Here is a 16,932-nt window from a genome sequence, read left to right on the forward strand (position 1 = left end):
TCCTTCTTCAAAGCTCTGAAGAATAAAGGTCCAGCTGTACTGAACCTTTTCTCCTTTGTCAGTCCTTTCATCGCAGGAATCAGCCTCGTGGGTGCAGTCTCACTAATGTCTTGAAAAGCTGTACCAAAACTTTCCTACTTTTATGTTGCATCTCCCTTGCAACAGGGCCAGTGTTCAATATGCCTTCCCAATTTTTTCTTCCATACTGACTTTTTATGACTTGTACAGTAGGATGGAGAAAGTGAGGACTGCAGATGCTGGAGATCAGAGCTGGAAAAGTGCAGCAGGTCAGGCAGCATCCAAAGAGCAGGAGAATCGACGTTTCGGGCATGAGCCCTTCTTCAGGAAGGGCTTGTACAGTAGGATACCCAGTGTACTGTAATCTCTAACCATTTCAGTAATACTGTGTTTTCTATTATTCACACTAAGTGGACAGTCTTGCATTTGTTCATTTTGTAGTCCTTGTGACATTTTTTCCCCCACTCATTTACCCTATCTTTATGTTTCTTTGCAGGCACTTTGTGACCTCCTCACACCTTGATTTCCTACCACTCTTTGTATTGTTAACAAATTTTGGCTACAATACAGTTAATCCTTTCATCTAAGTCATTAACATAAGTTTTAAATCCTTGAGGCCTCAACAGGTTGTGTCTTAAAAGGAAGTTTTCCCATTGGTGGAGGGATCAATACCCGGGGGCATAGATTTAAGGGAAGGGGCAGGAGATTGAGGGGATGAAGAAAAGTTTTTTTTTCCCCACTCAGGATGGTAACAATCTAAAACTCAGTCTGTAAGGATAGTAGAGGCAGAAACCCTCATCACATTTGAAATATGTAGATGTACACTTGTAAATGCCAAGACATACAAAGCTATGGGTCAAGTGCTAGAAAAGTGGGATTAGAATAGTTCGGTGGTTGGCTTTTGACCAGTGTCGGCTCGATGAGTCAAAGGGCCTTTTCCTACACTGGAGACCTCAAAGACTACATGACTGAATAGCTAGAAACAGTGGCAGTCCAAAGCAACTATGGGGTTCAATACAGAACCACTAAAACGTTACAAACTGACATATACATAATCAAAATGCTTGCTGTAATGCCAGCTTTGTGTCTAGAGGATTGGATTACAAAGTCACACTTCAGCTGTCTAAAACCCTAGTTAGATAACACCTGGAGCACTGGGCACCACATCTCCGGAGCATTAAGTTAGCTTTGCAGGGAGTGCAATGTTAATTTACCAGAATGACAGCTGGACTCCCACGGGTTAAATTACAAAAAAAAATTGCACAGTCTAGCATGGTACTTCCTGCCAGTTGGTGGTTGGAGAGTTGATTGAAATTTTCAAAATATTGAGATGAGCAAATCGGGTAAGATGGTGAGGAACTATGTCTTCTGATTGCAGACTGTCAGTCTGTGGGATACAATCTGAAACTTCAAGGCAAACCTTTCAGGAGTGGAGTGAGGACTCAGTTTAAAACTCTGTTCTGCAAAGGACGCATGATGCCAGATCAATTGTTAATTTTAAATCTGAGATCAGTGAATGGAAATCTCCGAATGGACTGAAAGGATGTAAGGCTAGTTTAAGTAAAGTAGATGCGGATCACTGTGAACTTACTAAATGCCAGAACAGAATGCATTCTATTCCTGTATCTTTGAAATGACACCGCTACCTGATGAAGGACCTGCGCTCTGAAAGCTAGTGCTTCCAAATAAGCCTGCTGGACTATAACCTGGTGTTGTGTGATTTTTAACTTTGTCCACCCCAGTCCAACACCAGTCCACATCATTAAAGCTAAAAATCACAACACCAGGTTATAGTCCAATAGGTTTATTTGGAAGTACTAGCTTTCAGATCACTGCTCCTTCATCAGGTAGGTGTGCACCCCAGTCCAACACCGGCACATCCAAGTTGTGGCTTTGAAATGACTGCAAGCAGTCTGAGCTGCTCTCCTGCCATCTAGTGACCATTTGCTGAACAGCATTAGGATTATGACTTTCAATCCTGCCTGCAATGGGTATGTGAGAGGAGTGGGATTAATTGACTGTTTGTTCAAAGGGTTATCACAGGTTCATTGAGTCAAAATGGCAACCCTGTGTGCTTTAGGTGTTTGAGACTTTTAGAAGTGTGAAGCATTGACTCAGTGAGAATTTACAATCTTGCTTCTTGTCTAAGAAGCACCAAGGTAGAATGAACACTGGGAAATCTTACAAGAAAGGGAGGACCTTCATTTGCACAACACCCTTCTCAACTGTTGTAAATGAGGTGATCTTGAATATAGTCAACCATAGAAATATACAAAATATGGCAGACAACTTGAGCTAACAGCAATCTATTAATACTAGGTAATCTGTTTTTGTGATGTTGGTTGAGGATTAAATATTGGCTGAGGCACCAGAACAATTGCCCTGCAGTTCTTTGAATGCTGCAAAGGGGACTTTTACATGAATTTACAATGGTATCTGGAGCCTTATCTCATTCAAAGGGTAGCAGCTCCAACAGTATCGCGCTCTCTCAACACTTCTGATTAAGGTGAGAATGGGGTCACATGTTGGAGGAACTGAGTAGATCTGTCAGCTATCTGTGGAGAGAGAAACAGAGTTAACTTTCATATCGATTTGGTATGCATTCCTTTACAGGTCAGAGTATTGAGTATCCTCTTGAGTTGGGAGGTCATGTTGCAGTTGTACAGGACATTGGTTAGGCGACTTTTGGAATTTTGTGTGCAATTCTGGTCTCCTTCCTATCGGAAGGATATTGTGAAACTTGAAAAGGTTCAGAAAAGATTTACAAGGATGTTGCCAGGGTTGGAGAATTTGAAGCTATAGGGAGAGGCTGAATAGGCTGGGACTGTTTTCCCTGGAGCGTCGGAGGCTGAGGAGTGACCTTATAGAGGTTTATAAAATCATGAGGTAAATAGATAAGGTCTTTTCCCAGGGGTGAGTCAGTCCAGAACTAGAGGGCATAGGTTTAGGGTGAGGGGGGAAAAATTTAAAAGGACCTGGGGCAACTTTTCATGCTGAGGTTGTGGAATGAGCTGCCAGAGGGAGTGGTGGAGGCTGGTAAATTACAGCATTTAAAAGGCATCTGGATGGGTAAATGAATAGGAAACGTTTAGAGGGCTATGGACTAAGTGCTGGCAAATGGGACTAGATTAGGTTAGGATATCTGGTCAGCGTGGACAGGTTGGACCGAAGGGTCTGTTTCCATGCTGTACATCTGTATGACTCCGTGATGCCCTCTAGTCCTTGATTCCCCAACAGTGGGAAAATGACTGGGTGCATTCACCCTATCCATACCTCTCATGATTGAATATACCTAGATAAGATCCTCCCTCATCTCCTCCGCCATAAATAAAAAAAGTCCTAGTTTGTCCAACCTCTCCCTACACATCAGTCTCTTGAACCCTGACAATATCTTTGTACATTTCTTCTGCACTCTTTCCAGTTTAGTAACATCCATCCCACAACAAAGTGACCTAAACTGAACACAATACTCCAAGTGTGGTCTCATCAACATTCTGTACAACTGCAACATAACTTCTCAACTCCTATACTCAGTGCTCTGACTGATGAAGGCCAGTGTGCCAAAAACCTTCTTCACTGTCCTGTCTACTTGTTTTCTATCTTGATTTGATTTTCCAAAATGAAAGACTTCACACTTATCTATATTAAACTCCATTTGCCATTTCTTGGCGAACTTCCCCAGCTGATCAAGGTCCTGTTCCAATTTCTGATAACGTTCTTCACTGTCCATGATACCTCCTATTTTAGTGTCATCTGCACACTTACTAATCAGGCCTTGTACATTGTCATCCAAATCATTGATATAGGTAACAAACAATAATGGGCTCAGCACCAACCCCTGAGACACTCCTGTAGTCACAGGCCTCCAGTCTGACAAGCATCCTTCCACTATTACTCTCTGTTTCCTATCATCAAGCCAATTTTGTATCCAATTTGTCAGCTCTCTCTGGATTCCATGCTTTATAACCTTTCAGAGCAGCCTATCACATGGAACCTTATCAAAGGCCTTATTGAAATCCATATAGAGTACGTCAACTACCCTTCCCTTGTCTACCTTCTTGGTCACTTCATCAAAGAACTCCCATGTGCAAAGCCATGCTGATTACTTGTAATCAAATGCATGTATATCTTTCCTCTCAGAGTCTTCTCAAGTAACTTACCCACCACAGATGTTAAACTTACTAGTTTATAGTTCCCAGGTTTTTCTTTGCAGCCCTTTTTGAATGACAGCACAACATTTGCTACCCTACAGCTCTCCAGGATCTCACCCATGGCTAACGATGATGCAAATATATCAGCCAGGGCCCCCATAATTTCTTCTCTAGCCTCTTGCAGTGGTCTTGGATAAATCTGGTCAGGACCAGGAGAGTTCTCCACCGTCATACATTCTAATACATTCAACACTACTTCAACTGTGATACGGTCTGTCTCCGAGATATGACCACTAACTCTCCGAAGTTCCCAAGTCTTCATGTGTTTCTCCGTGGTAAACACAGAGGAGAAATATTTATTGAGGACCTCACCCTTCTCCTGTGGTTCTAAACTTACACGTCCACTTTGGTCCTTGAGGGATCCTATTCTCTCTCTGGTTATTATTTTTCCTTTAACATACTTAAAGAACGTCTTTGGATTCACCCTAATCTTCTCAGCCAAGGCTATCTCGAGCCCCCTTTTCATCATCCTGATTTCCTCCTTCAGTAAATTCTTGAATTTCTGTATACCTTCAGAGATTACTTTGACCCCAGCTGCCGGTACTTGAGCCATACCTCCTTTTTTCTGGTCAAAACCTCAATGTCTCTTATCATCCAGGGTTTCCTTTTGCTGTCAACCTTGCCTTTCACCCTCACAGGAACATATAGACCTTGAACTCTAGCTATCTCAGTTTTAAAGGCCTCCCACTTGCCGGAGGTCTCTTTGCCTGCAAACAAATTACTTCAATCAACTTCGGCCAGCTGCTGTCTTAATTCCATCAAAGTTCACCTTGCCCCAGTTTAGAACATGAACCTGTGGACCAGTTTTGTCCCGCTCCATAACTATTTTAAAATTAATAGAACTATCATCACTGGTGTCAAAGTGCTCCCCCGCTGTTACCTCCTGCCCTATTTCTCAAGAGTAGGTCGAGATTTGCCCCTAGGAGAAAGTGAGGACTGCAGATGCTGGAGATCAGAGCTGAAAATGTGTTGCTGGAAAAGCGCAGCAGGTCAGGCAGCATCCAAGGAGCAGGAAATTCGACGTTTCGGGCATAAGCCCTTCATCAGGAATGAGGAAAGGGTGTCCAGCAGGCTAAGATAAAAGGTAGGGAGGAGGGACTTGGAGAAGGGGCGATGGAGATGTGATAGGTGGAAGGAGGTCAAGGTGATGGTGATAGGCCAGAGTGGGGTGGGGGCAGAGAGGTCAGGAAGAAGATTGCAGGTTAGGAAGGCGGTGCTGAGTTCGAGGGATTCGACTGAGACAAGGTGGGGGGAGGGGAAATGAGGAAACTCGAGAAATCTGAGTTCATCCCTTGTGGTTGGAGGGTTCCCAGGCGGAAGATGAGGCGCTCTTCTCCAACCGTCGTGTTGTTATGGTCTGGCGATGAAGGAGTCCAAGGACCTGTATGTCCTTGGTGGAGTGGGAGGGGGAGTTAAAGTGTTGAGCCACGGGGTGATTGGGTTGGTTGGTCCGGGTGTCCCAGAGGTGTTCCCTGAAGCGTTCCGCAAGTAGGCGGCCCGTCTCCCCAATATAGAGGAGGCCACATCGGGTGCAGCGGATGCAATAGATGATGTGTGTGGAGGTACAGGTGAATTTGTGGCGGATATGGAAGGATCCCTTGGGGCCTTGGAGAGAAGTAAGGGAGGAGGTGTGGGCGCAAGTTTTGCATTTTTTGCGGTTGCAGGGGAAGGTGCCGGGAGTGGAGGTTGGGTTGGTGGGGGGTGTGGACCTGATGAGGGAGTGGTCTTTTCGGAACGCTGATAGGAAAGGGGAGGGAAATATATCCCTGGTGGTGGGGTCCGTTTGGAGGTGGTGGAAATGACGGCGGATGATACGTTGTATATGGAGGTTGATGGGGTGGTAGGTGAGAACCAGTGTGGTTCTGTCCTGGTGGTGGTTGGAGGGGCGGTGCTCAAGGGCGGAGGAGCGGGAAGTGGAGGAGATGCGGTGGAGGGCATCGTTGATGACGTCTGGGGGGAATCTGCGGTCCTTGAAGAAGGAGGCCATCTGGGTTGTTCGGTATTGGAACTGGTCCTCCTGGGAGCAGATGCGGCGGAGATGAAGGAATTGGGAATATGGGATGACGTTTTTACAGGGGGCAGGGTGGGAGGAGGTGTAGAGTAGGTAGCTGTGGGAGTCAGTCGGTTTATAGTAGATGTCCGTGTTGATTTGGTCGCCTGAGATAGATTTGCCCCTACCCGAGTAGGACCCTCTGTATATTGCTTGTGGAAATTTCCTGAATGCACTTAATAAATTCCACCCCATCTCAGCCCTTAACACTCTGGCAGTCCCAGTCTATGTTAGGAAAATTAAAATCCCCTACTATGACAACCCTTTTGCTCCTACAGGTCTCCCCAGTTTCCCTGCGTATCTGTTTCTCTAATTCCTGTTGACTGCTTGGGGGCCTGTGGTACAACCCCAGTAATGTCACCATCTCCTCCTTATTTCTTAGTTCCATAAACAAAGTCTCACTGGATGATTCTTCAGTTATTTCATCTCTGATTACTGCTGTGATACTCGCCTTAATCAAAAATGCAACTCTCCCTTCGTTCTTTCTACCACCTCCCTCCCACCTAAAGCACCTGTACCCTGGTACGTTAAACTGCCAATTCTGTCCCTCCCTTAGTCATGTTTCTGTAATGGCTATGATATCCCTGTCCCACGTGTCTATCCATTTCCTGAGTTCATCGGCTTTACCTGTCAGCTCTTTTGCATTGAAATAGATACAATTTAATCCAACAGGCATTCCTTGCTCCCTATCATGTTCTAGCTTGTCTCTTCATGTTACTATTTCTGATTACTCTGTCTTCTTCCAGCCTTGTAATTGCCTCTCTGTTCTTGAGCTTCTCAGTCCCCCTCCCAATCTAGTTTAAACCCTCCCTTATAGCATTAGCAAATCTAGCCGCCAGATATGGTTGGTGACGATTCGCCACGGCACATTCGCCGCCGATGATTAGCCACTGCCGGTTCTCCACCAGCGTTTCTCCACTGGGGTCATTTGACTTCTGGTGACTATTCACCACCGGGAATATATACATGTACCGATTGTTTTCCCTCCCGCCTGTTCGTTCATACTTCTCAGTCCCCTTTATTTATACAACTACATACTACATATTGATAAAAAAAGAGGTAAAATAAATATCATTGAGTTGCAAACTTTAACCAGAAGAAGGAAATATATTTTGAAAATCTTTATAATGGCAGTAAAATCTCACATTAATATTAAACAATGAAATTTCAGTTCATTTGATAGTTATGTGCTATTTATTTATAAAGATTAAAGCCAAAGTAATTATCATTTTAAAGCATAATCAGGATCGGTGTTGTATTGACGAGTTGCTCCAACTGCAGCAATATGTCTGTACATACTTTGTGCCAAATGAAAGAAACAGCCCCTAATTCTAACTACAGGAAAACATTCTCTCATAGCAATGATAGCTGCCTGCTCAAAGTCACAATGGATATACTGTGGTCTGGGATTAGGTATCAAACATGCACACATACGTTGAACACTGCTTATTTGGTAGAAGTATGTACACTATTGGATGGTCAAGGAAGTAGTCGTATAATCATATTTGGTAGGGAATCTTGGATATATCATTTAGCAGAATCGATGTGGTTTGTGGATGGAACCTTCAACACATCCCCTATTTTATTCTGTCAGGTATATTGTATTTTAGCAAAAAGACTTGATAGGGTTCATCCAATATTGCGGTATTTGCGGTGGCGAATCATCTTCAGTGGCCAATGGCCAGTGGCTAAGCGTCCGCGGTGGTCAAAGGGCAATGGCTAATCGTTGCCGGCAAATCTGCTGTGGCAAATGGTCCCCCTCCAGTTCAGTTATAACCTGTCTCTCTTGAACAGGTCACCTCTGTCCCAGAAAAGGTCTGAATCCCTGCTCCCTGCACCAATTCTTTAGCCACACACTCATCTGCAAAATCCTCCCATTCTTAACCTCAATAGCACTTGGCAGTGGAAGTAATCCAGAGGTTACTACCAACGGAGTCCTGGTTTTTTACTTTTTTCCTAGCTCTCTATACTCACTCCACACAACCTCATCCCTATTTCTACCTATGTCGTTTGTGCCACCATGCATAATGACTTCAGGCTGCTCACCCTCCCCTTGAGAACGTTCTGCAGCCGATCTGAGACATCCTGGACCCTGGCAGCCGGGAGGTTACACATCATTCTGGATTCCCATTTGCAGTCACAGAATCTCCTGTTTGATCCCTTAACTATCGAGTTCCTATCTCCTAAGGTCGTGGTTACCTTCACCCTTTCCTGCTGTGCCTGTCACAGTGCCACCAACCTGACTACTGCTGCTTTCCCCTGAACAGTCAGACTGCCCCCCCCCCCCCCCCCCCCCCCCACAAGAGTATCCAAAATCGTTTACTTGTTTTCGAGTGAAATGCCAGACTATTTTTAATGTTGAAGTTCCCTACAAACTCCAGATCAGATGACGAAACAAAGTAAATTACTTTTGTGGAGAGAAACTGAGTTCATGTTTCAGTCCACAACCACTCCTCAGGATTGAAGAAATGAAAGAATTCTTAATCCATGGAAGGGGACAAGAGGGCAGGGAGACCAGAAATGAAAGCCTGTGATAAGGCAGAGACCAGGAGAGATTAAATAACAAAGGATTTCATAATTTGGCAGTTAAAAAGAGTGGTAATGGAGATAATGAAGAAACAAATCTTTTGTCCAAATGAGGCATGACTTGCTACATAAAAACCATCTAATAACATGTGAAGGAATAAAGAGAAACAACAAAGACCAACCTGCAAAACAGGGAAGAAAAGACGTGCAGAACTAGATGAAGGCAGAAGTTGTGGTCAGAAGCAGTCAAATTCGTTGTTGAGTCCAGAAGGCTGTAGAGTGTCAAATTAAGAAATGAGGTGCTGCTCTTTGAGCTTGTGTTAGGCTTCTTTGGAAAACTAATGGGCTGAGGACAGAGAGGTCAGGCTGGGAGACAGTTGGGGAATCAAACTGGTAAGCAGTGGAAAGTTGAGATCATGCAGTGGCCTGCATCCTGGTCTGTGTTTGATCTTGTCACTGTAGAGAAGAACACATTTTGAGCAATGGGCAGTATACTAGATTGAAAGGTGTAAATTACTGTTTCATTTGGAAGGAGAGTACAGGATCTTGGACAGTAGGCGGGAAGGAGACGAAAGGGCGCAAGTGTTTGCATTTCCTGTGCTTGCACATCAACGTTCCATGGGAAAGGGTGTTACCGAGGTCTGCTGGCCTGAGGTGGGAGTATACGCAGGGGAAGATATTTGGAATTGGGAAAGGATGAAAGCTGAGGTGAGAGAAATAGAACGAACATGTTAGAGGATGGAGGTTAGGGTGACCCTTCAGAAGGTGATGATTCTGGTCTGGATGAAGGGTCGCTGGACCCAAAATGTTAACTCTGTTTTCTCTCCACAGATGCTGCCTGACATGCTGAGTTTTCACAGCAATTTCTGTCTTCGTTTCTGATTTCCAGCATCCAGAGCTCTTTTGTTATATATTTTAAAGTTATGGATATAAGTTGGACGAGACTGTACATGGGAAGAACCGATGAAGTTGAGATAGCAAGAAATATGCTCAGAGAGGCAAGGACGGACTGAAAAGGTGGGGATGACTAGGGCAATCATATTTATCAATCTTGAGGAGATAAAAGTAGACAGCTCTAGTGAGTATAATCTTATGGTCTGGCATGAACCTTGCAAAAACTTTCAAGTGCCTCTGCATTCTTTTCATGACATGGTAGTCGGGACTGTAATCAGTACCTCGATATGTATTCTAACCACGTTTTGCAGAATCTCACTTCAATTCTATTCCCTAGAAATAAACTCTAACCTTGTATTGTTTTAAATGGCCTTATTAACATGTGTTGCTACTTTTAGAGATTTGTATATTTGTTTTCCCAGATTCCTTTTATCTTTTCAGTTTTATTTAAATTATTTTCTCCCCAAAAAAACAGAGAAACTTAACAGAGTGTCTCACAATTACCTATGATGGAATGTATTTGACAATTATGTGTCCTTTTTTTTGTAATTTATTGTAGTCATAGAGTCATACAGACCCTTCAATCCAACCAGTCCAAACATAATCCCAAACTAAACTGATCCCACCTGACTGCTCCTGGCCCATATTCCTCCATCCCTTTCCTATTCATGTACTTATCCAAATGTCTTCTAAACAATGTAATCGTACCCACATTCACCACTTCCTCAGGAAGTTCATTCCATATGTGAACAAATTTGCCCTTCATGCCTTGTTTAAATCTCTCTCCTCTCACTTTAAAAATATGCCCCCTAGTCTTGAAATCCCCATCCCAGGGAAAGGACAACTCCCATTAACTCTGTTTATACCCCTCATTATTTTGTAAACTTCTATAAGCCTGCCTCTCAATCTCCTATACTCCAGTGAGAAAAGTCCCACCCAGCCAGCCTTTCTTTCTAACTCAAACCTTCCAGTAATATTCTAGCAAATCTTTTCTCAACACTCTCCAGCACGGTGGGTAAATGGGTCTGGGTGGGTTACTCTTCGGAGGGTTGGTGTGGACTGGCTGGGCCGAAGGGCCTGTTCCCACACTGCAGGGAATCTAATTTAATCTAATCTTAATAATACCCTTCCTATAATTGGGCAACCACAACTAGACACAGTACTCCAGGAGAGGCCTCACCAATGTCCGGTACAACCTACTAAGGATAGGGTCGATTCCCTTTCGGAAGAAAATGGGCTTATCAGTGATAGGCAACATGGTTTTGTGTAGGAAGGTCATGTCTTACCAATTTAATAGAATTCTTTGAGCAAGTGACAAAGTTGATTGATGGGGTAAGGGCTGTAGGGCTGTAATGCAGAGAAATAAATGTTGATGTTTACATCCTGGACCCCATTTGACTTCATCTTTTCCATCAGCCTCCCATGGAGAACCTTATCAAAAACCTTATTAATGTCACATCCGTGGACATTAGTAAGGTGTTCAATAAGGTTCTCCATGGGAGGCTGATGGAAAAGATGAAGTCAAATGGGGTCCAGGATGTAAACATCAACATTTATTTCTCTGCATTCTCTAGTCTCCTTTTCTTTCTCGACAGTAAAAGCTGGTGCAAGCTACTCATTTAATATCTGACATTGCTGCAAATTTAAACATTATATTTTTGATTTGTGAATCTAAATATTTAAAACAAAACTTTGAAAACTGTTGACCTGAGATCTTCTCTTCTGTACTGCTAGGTGCCCATCTTTCTCGTCCCCTGACTTAACAAGTTCCAGTCATATTTAGGAGAGATAAGGCTGCATTTACTCCCTCCCAATGCGGACACGTGTCTAATCTCCACAGTATCATAGTCTAATGACCTGTTGGAAGGGTTTGTATCGGTACTGAGTAACAGGATTGGATCATAGTACTGTAAAGCTTCCTCTGCACCATCTTTCCAACGACCCAGTCACTTCATGCCCCATTTGAATTGCTATCTAATGCTTTCATTTTATGACTACTTGATTCCCCTCATTTCATTTCCCCAATGTTATTCCAGTCACGACCATCCATTCTGAGAAAGGATCACTCTGGTTTCTCTCCACAGGTGCTGCCTGACGTGCTGAGCTTTTCCAGCAATTTCTGAATTTGTTTTTAATTTCCAGCAACTGCTGTTATTTCATTTTTTATTATTCCAAAAAGTCTCTTTATGCCTTTCATTTATTGACTGTTGATTTCAATAGTCTCTTTTCCCATGCCATTAGAGGAGGGATGTTAAATTTCTGTCTCTTATTCCACTGTCTACTTGAAGTAATATTAGTGAACAGTGTACAGTGCTGTTTAATCTAGCATAATTTTGGATCCTTCTCTGGTCAGGCACTAGTACTCATCTCATAGGTGCGTTCCTATGTTGTAATCTCTATTTTAATTTGCAATCTGATTACCTATGTCTCTGTCTGCACATGTGATGGATTCAATGGTATGTTATCACACTTATGGGATAGAATGGGATGTTGACTACTTTATCTCCGAGTCCTCGTGGAATTTAGATGAGCATTATTTAGGTGGGCATTATTTCCACTGTTTCATTGATGTAAGTTGTCTATCACTTGGAGTTTAAATGGGCCCTCTGTCTCTAGCTATCAGAAGTTTTTAACTTCCAAGAGTAAGTGGGATTAGGAGTGGAGTTTAAATCATTGTAATTTACAACACTTCTGGAAGCCAGCTTCAGTCTGCCTACTTCCACGTGTAACTGCAAGGCAGCGAGAGGTAGGGGAATTCATTTCAGTGCCTTGATATCTTTTTTTTAAAACAGTGCTTTATACCCCAGGTGCACAATCCTTTATCTGAAATGCTCAGGACCAGCTGGTTTTCGGAATTCAGAATTTTCGACTTTCAGAATAAATGACAGTTTGATGGTGAAGTTTTTAAAAATCTTACCGGAGGAGCAGACTCACTCAGTAAAGCAAGCCTTGAGAGAAAATTGGGGCCTACCAGTGCTGGGCCATGCACCCTCCCCCCACCGACCATGTCACATCTGAGTAACACGCGTGGAGTGGATGTCGACTTGGGTTCTCTGCTTGCACGCCAGTCAACCTTGTTAATGAGAAAAAAACTTGACAGGAAAAGCCTTCGGACTTTGGAGCTTTTTGGATTTTGGAATTCTGGATAAAGGATTGCCTGTAATTGCTGTTCCATGGGTTTACTGGATTTGCTGGAACTTGCAAGTGAAAGCAAGACTGATATTACAGCAACAACTGAGGGGGCTGAAGCAGTGACTGTCAAAAATTCCCTCAAGTACTAAAACATTTCAGCCTGTGAGAAAGATCTTTGCTTGATGCTTATTCTTGAGTCACTGACTTTACAGCCGCCTTTGGATGTTTGTACATCTGATCTCCAGCTGTGGTCGATCAGGTTGTTTGTGTGTTGTTTGTGGTGCTTTCACCTGGATGGACAGTATGAGCAGAAACAGCACCAAGCTTCACTTGGATCTGTTGTTCCTCAGGTGGACGAGCAGGAGGTAAATCCCACGACACTAGATGTGCAGGCAGAAGATCAGCTTGCTCGACATTAATCTCTCAAAGGCTCTGGTTATTGTGTTTTTAGGGCAGTGAATGGTGTTCAGTTCCCCACTGATGTTGCCAGCTTGTGATTTTCTACAAGCACAGGGTATCTTTAGCTGGATGCACTAAGCCTTCCAAGCACCCTACCACCATCCCCCTCTTCTCCGGCCTGTTGCCATGGTGAGAAGCACAAATACTTTCAGCAAAACCCTTACTTCCATCATGTGTCCATTCATCTCCATCTTCTCATGACCCATTTGCACTTGCTGTTTGCACTGTTGCACTAATATTTCATCACTCCATCTAATGTGGTACTCACAGTGTGTAACCCATTGGTGAGGGCCTGTGGCTGCCTGGACAGTCGGTTCTGCTATACCACGTGTTTCTTCAACATGAATTGGCTTTAATGTGGTTGAAGAATCTAGACCGTTATTTGTAGATTTGTAGAACATGAACTTTCCTCACCTATATTGGCTATAATGCGATTCTGGTCCCATTAGTTTAAATGGCATTATATTCGAACCGACTGTACTCAATGTACACACTTTATTGCGGTGTTTGATACTTTGTAGTTTGATACTCTGCTCTAGAAATAACCCCCTCATCAGTGAATCCTAGATTCAGTATCTTTGTCCAACTGAGCCAAAGTCCCATTCTCCTGCAACCTCCATGTGGGATCTCCCATTATTGTCCCTGTTGCTACCATTCACTCACTCTTGTTCGCAAGATAACTGAGATGTTAGATGAAAACCCTATCTTTCTTACTGGAATGTATCACTGAAATGAACATCCACTGAAATGTATGTCTGATTTGGTGCATGTAACATTGCACCTTCCAGAGCGTGTAAACTCCTCTAAGAAGTTCCCATCGGTCTCCCACCCCATTTCATGCAATACATTTCTCAGTCTCTGGGGGATTGAAGCCATGGATTAAAGTCGGTATGAATGTTCTACTTGATCATTATGTACATGGTAATATTTCACTGACATTAAGTCTTTCAGTGAGTGTTGTATTCCCTATTGCTCTATGCTATCTCCTTTCTGTGCTCTCCTTTCCCTGCACAGAGGGAAAGAATACTCTACTGAGTGAGAGTAATTGTGTGTATTGAACAGATGGATGAGGGTTGCTATGGGAGATTAAGATAAGGGTGATTGTCAGTGTGGATGTGAGGAAATATGCAGTCAATGGATGTGTGCAGCTGCAAATTATGTTGGTGTGAGCAATGAAGTGTGGAGGAGGGCTTGAGAAGGCACACTGAGGAGATCAGGTAATATAGTCAGATTTATAATTAAATGTACCATTAAACCTGTCTTTTTTTGCACTGATGAGGTCATTAAATCATTCTTTATCACTGGATTGAGTGTCACTTCACACCCTCCAGCCACCCTACCCCAATTTCAGTAAATGTTTCCTCTGATTATTAATAAACTGTATCTATCTGTGGGGTCTTAGTCCCCAAACATTAATGACATTAAAAGGTTTCAGAAGCAGAAAACTCTTTCTATATGTGGCTACGTAATTGAAGGTGAAAGGATAGATTGACTGAGTGTTTGGGATTCTTCAGGAATCCTGAAGAAGGGCTTATGACCGAAACGTTGATTTCGGGAGGTACCACTAAAGTGAGTGACAGAGCTCCAACATTTAACCTTTCTGACAGTCCAGTCTCCAGCTCCAGAATTCATCAACTTCCATCTTTTTGGGTTATCATCATGCCCACTCTGTCTAATTTATGAAGAAATCTGGAAGTCTGATGTAAATGATTGGGTAAAAAGCCCTTGGTAGTAGTGCAGCACTTTACTTCTGGGTTTCCCATGTACAAGACCCTTAAGATCCCAGCATGAAATCAAGCTAAAACTCTCTTCTGACTCTGTCTTCATTTCTGCCCTCCCTACAATCACATATGCTGATCTGCCCCACCTCTCTGTCTGTTGTAAGCGCGCAACTTTGATTATATCCTTCTTTTAACATTTAGCTGAATTTGGAAAATTGGCTGATCTTCCCAATCTGGTCGACCTAGTCTTCGTAGGAAACCCTATTGAAGAGAAGTGCTCAGCTGAGGGCACCTGGGTGGATGAAGCAACAAAGAGGCTCACTAGGCTGAAGAAGCTGGATGGTATGTTTAGTTTATCTGCTAACCCTGTTGTAAAGATAAATAATTCATCCACATGAAAGCACAAGGGAAATGTGTGGTGTATCAATATCATTTAATCTGAATCCTTTCACAAAACAGTATGAGTGACATTATAAGGCTGCTATAAATGAAAGGGTTGAATCAGCAATGTGCATTTGTAAATCACCGTCACTGCACTAAAACATCCCAGGGCCTTTCACAGGAGTATACTCTGGCAAAGTTTGGTCTGTGTACATGTGCTTTCCTTCTTCAGAATAGTCAGCATCACCTCAGGTTGTTGGAAAGCCAACCAGCAATTTTACTGATGATGTAATCTCTTGTAAATTTAGGGGTGCCTGTCATTAAACAAGTGGAAGAAGAGGCTGAAGACTAATGCCCACATCATAATGACTGATGTGGGAAAGACCTCCCAATGTTCTCCATCACCATTGCACTTTCTCCATCCTTCATCGTGGCTGGACAAACACCCAGGCTGCTCACTAGCTGTAGTATTCGCAAACATTCCTAGCATGTTTTTTTGTGTTAAATTATGACTTGTGTTGTTTGTTGAAGCAGTGAATTCACCTGAATCTAGTGACCAGCTCCTAATGATTTGAGTTTCTAATGGCAAAAGAATTACTTCAGCGAGAGGACGTAATTATTTTTAAAAATAGTTTTGCAGTGTGTTAGTTTATTACTACTTTTTGACTATAGGGATGAACATTTGCTTGTATTTGGATTTTGATCTTTAATTTAGCTTTAATTTATTTGTAATTATAAATTAAGTGTAGAATGTTGTTATAATGCAGTTAAGTAGCTTGGAAGTGTAATATTACTCTTGCACTAGGACCTTCCCCTGTTCTTGCTTCTCGTACAAAACCTCTGCATCTCCTGTTAAGACCAGTCCAGCTTTTTAAGTAATTGCCTTGTTTTTGTAAAATGCTTTTTATCTGTTTTATACAGAATTATTTATCAGAACTTGTTGTAAAAATGTGCTATCTTGTGAAAAATGATTTATTCTGGTAACTAATAAAGCTGAATAACTTTCCCATGTCGTCTTTTCCTACTAATGATTGCAAAGCCCTGACACTAAAGTCTCTCATCTCCTTCTCTCTTGAAGACAAAGGATAGATGTGTTACTTGTGCCTGTTTCGGATCTGAATTGGTTGTAATGCTGATGGTTTTAGCCATGAGATGGTTTGTACATTTTGCACTTTGAAAATTTGTCTTGTTTCATAGCAACTGCCTAAAGCAGCTTTCTGGCCCCTTGCCTGTGCTACATCTACATTGCAACTAACTGCAGGTACGTTTTTATTTCAAATTTATATAAATTCATAGAGTCATTCAGATTAAATGGAAACAGCCTCTTCGATCCAACCAGTCCAAGCTGACCATGGTCCCAAACAAACTATTCCCACCTATCTGTGCTTGGCTGGCTTCCCTCCAAACCTTTCCTGTTCATGAACCTGTCCAAATTTCTTGTTGCAGTCCATACACACACGAATTACTCTCTGTAAAAAAAAAGTTGCCCTCATTTCCTTTTTAGATCTTTTACCTGTCACCGTAAAAATATGCCCCTAGT

General features: G+C 42.7%; 1 protein-coding gene across 1 annotated transcript in view; it reads left to right on the forward strand.

The window, feature by feature from the left end:
- Positions 1-16,341, forward strand: part of dnal1 (dynein, axonemal, light chain 1) — a 37,892-nt gene extending 21,551 nt beyond the window's left edge. Inside the window, exons 7-8 of the mRNA XM_060828284.1 lie at positions 15,213-15,353; positions 15,701-16,341. Coding sequence (XP_060684267.1) covers positions 15,213-15,353; positions 15,701-15,744 — 185 coding nt within the window. The 3' untranslated portion in view covers positions 15,745-16,341. The remainder of the gene's footprint in view (positions 1-15,212; positions 15,354-15,700) is intronic.
- Positions 16,342-16,932: the final 591 nt, after the last annotated feature.

Source organism: Hemiscyllium ocellatum, chromosome 8 (genome assembly GCF_020745735.1).
Source record: "Hemiscyllium ocellatum isolate sHemOce1 chromosome 8, sHemOce1.pat.X.cur, whole genome shotgun sequence".
NCBI classification, from domain to species: Eukaryota; Metazoa; Chordata; class Chondrichthyes; order Orectolobiformes; family Hemiscylliidae; genus Hemiscyllium; species Hemiscyllium ocellatum.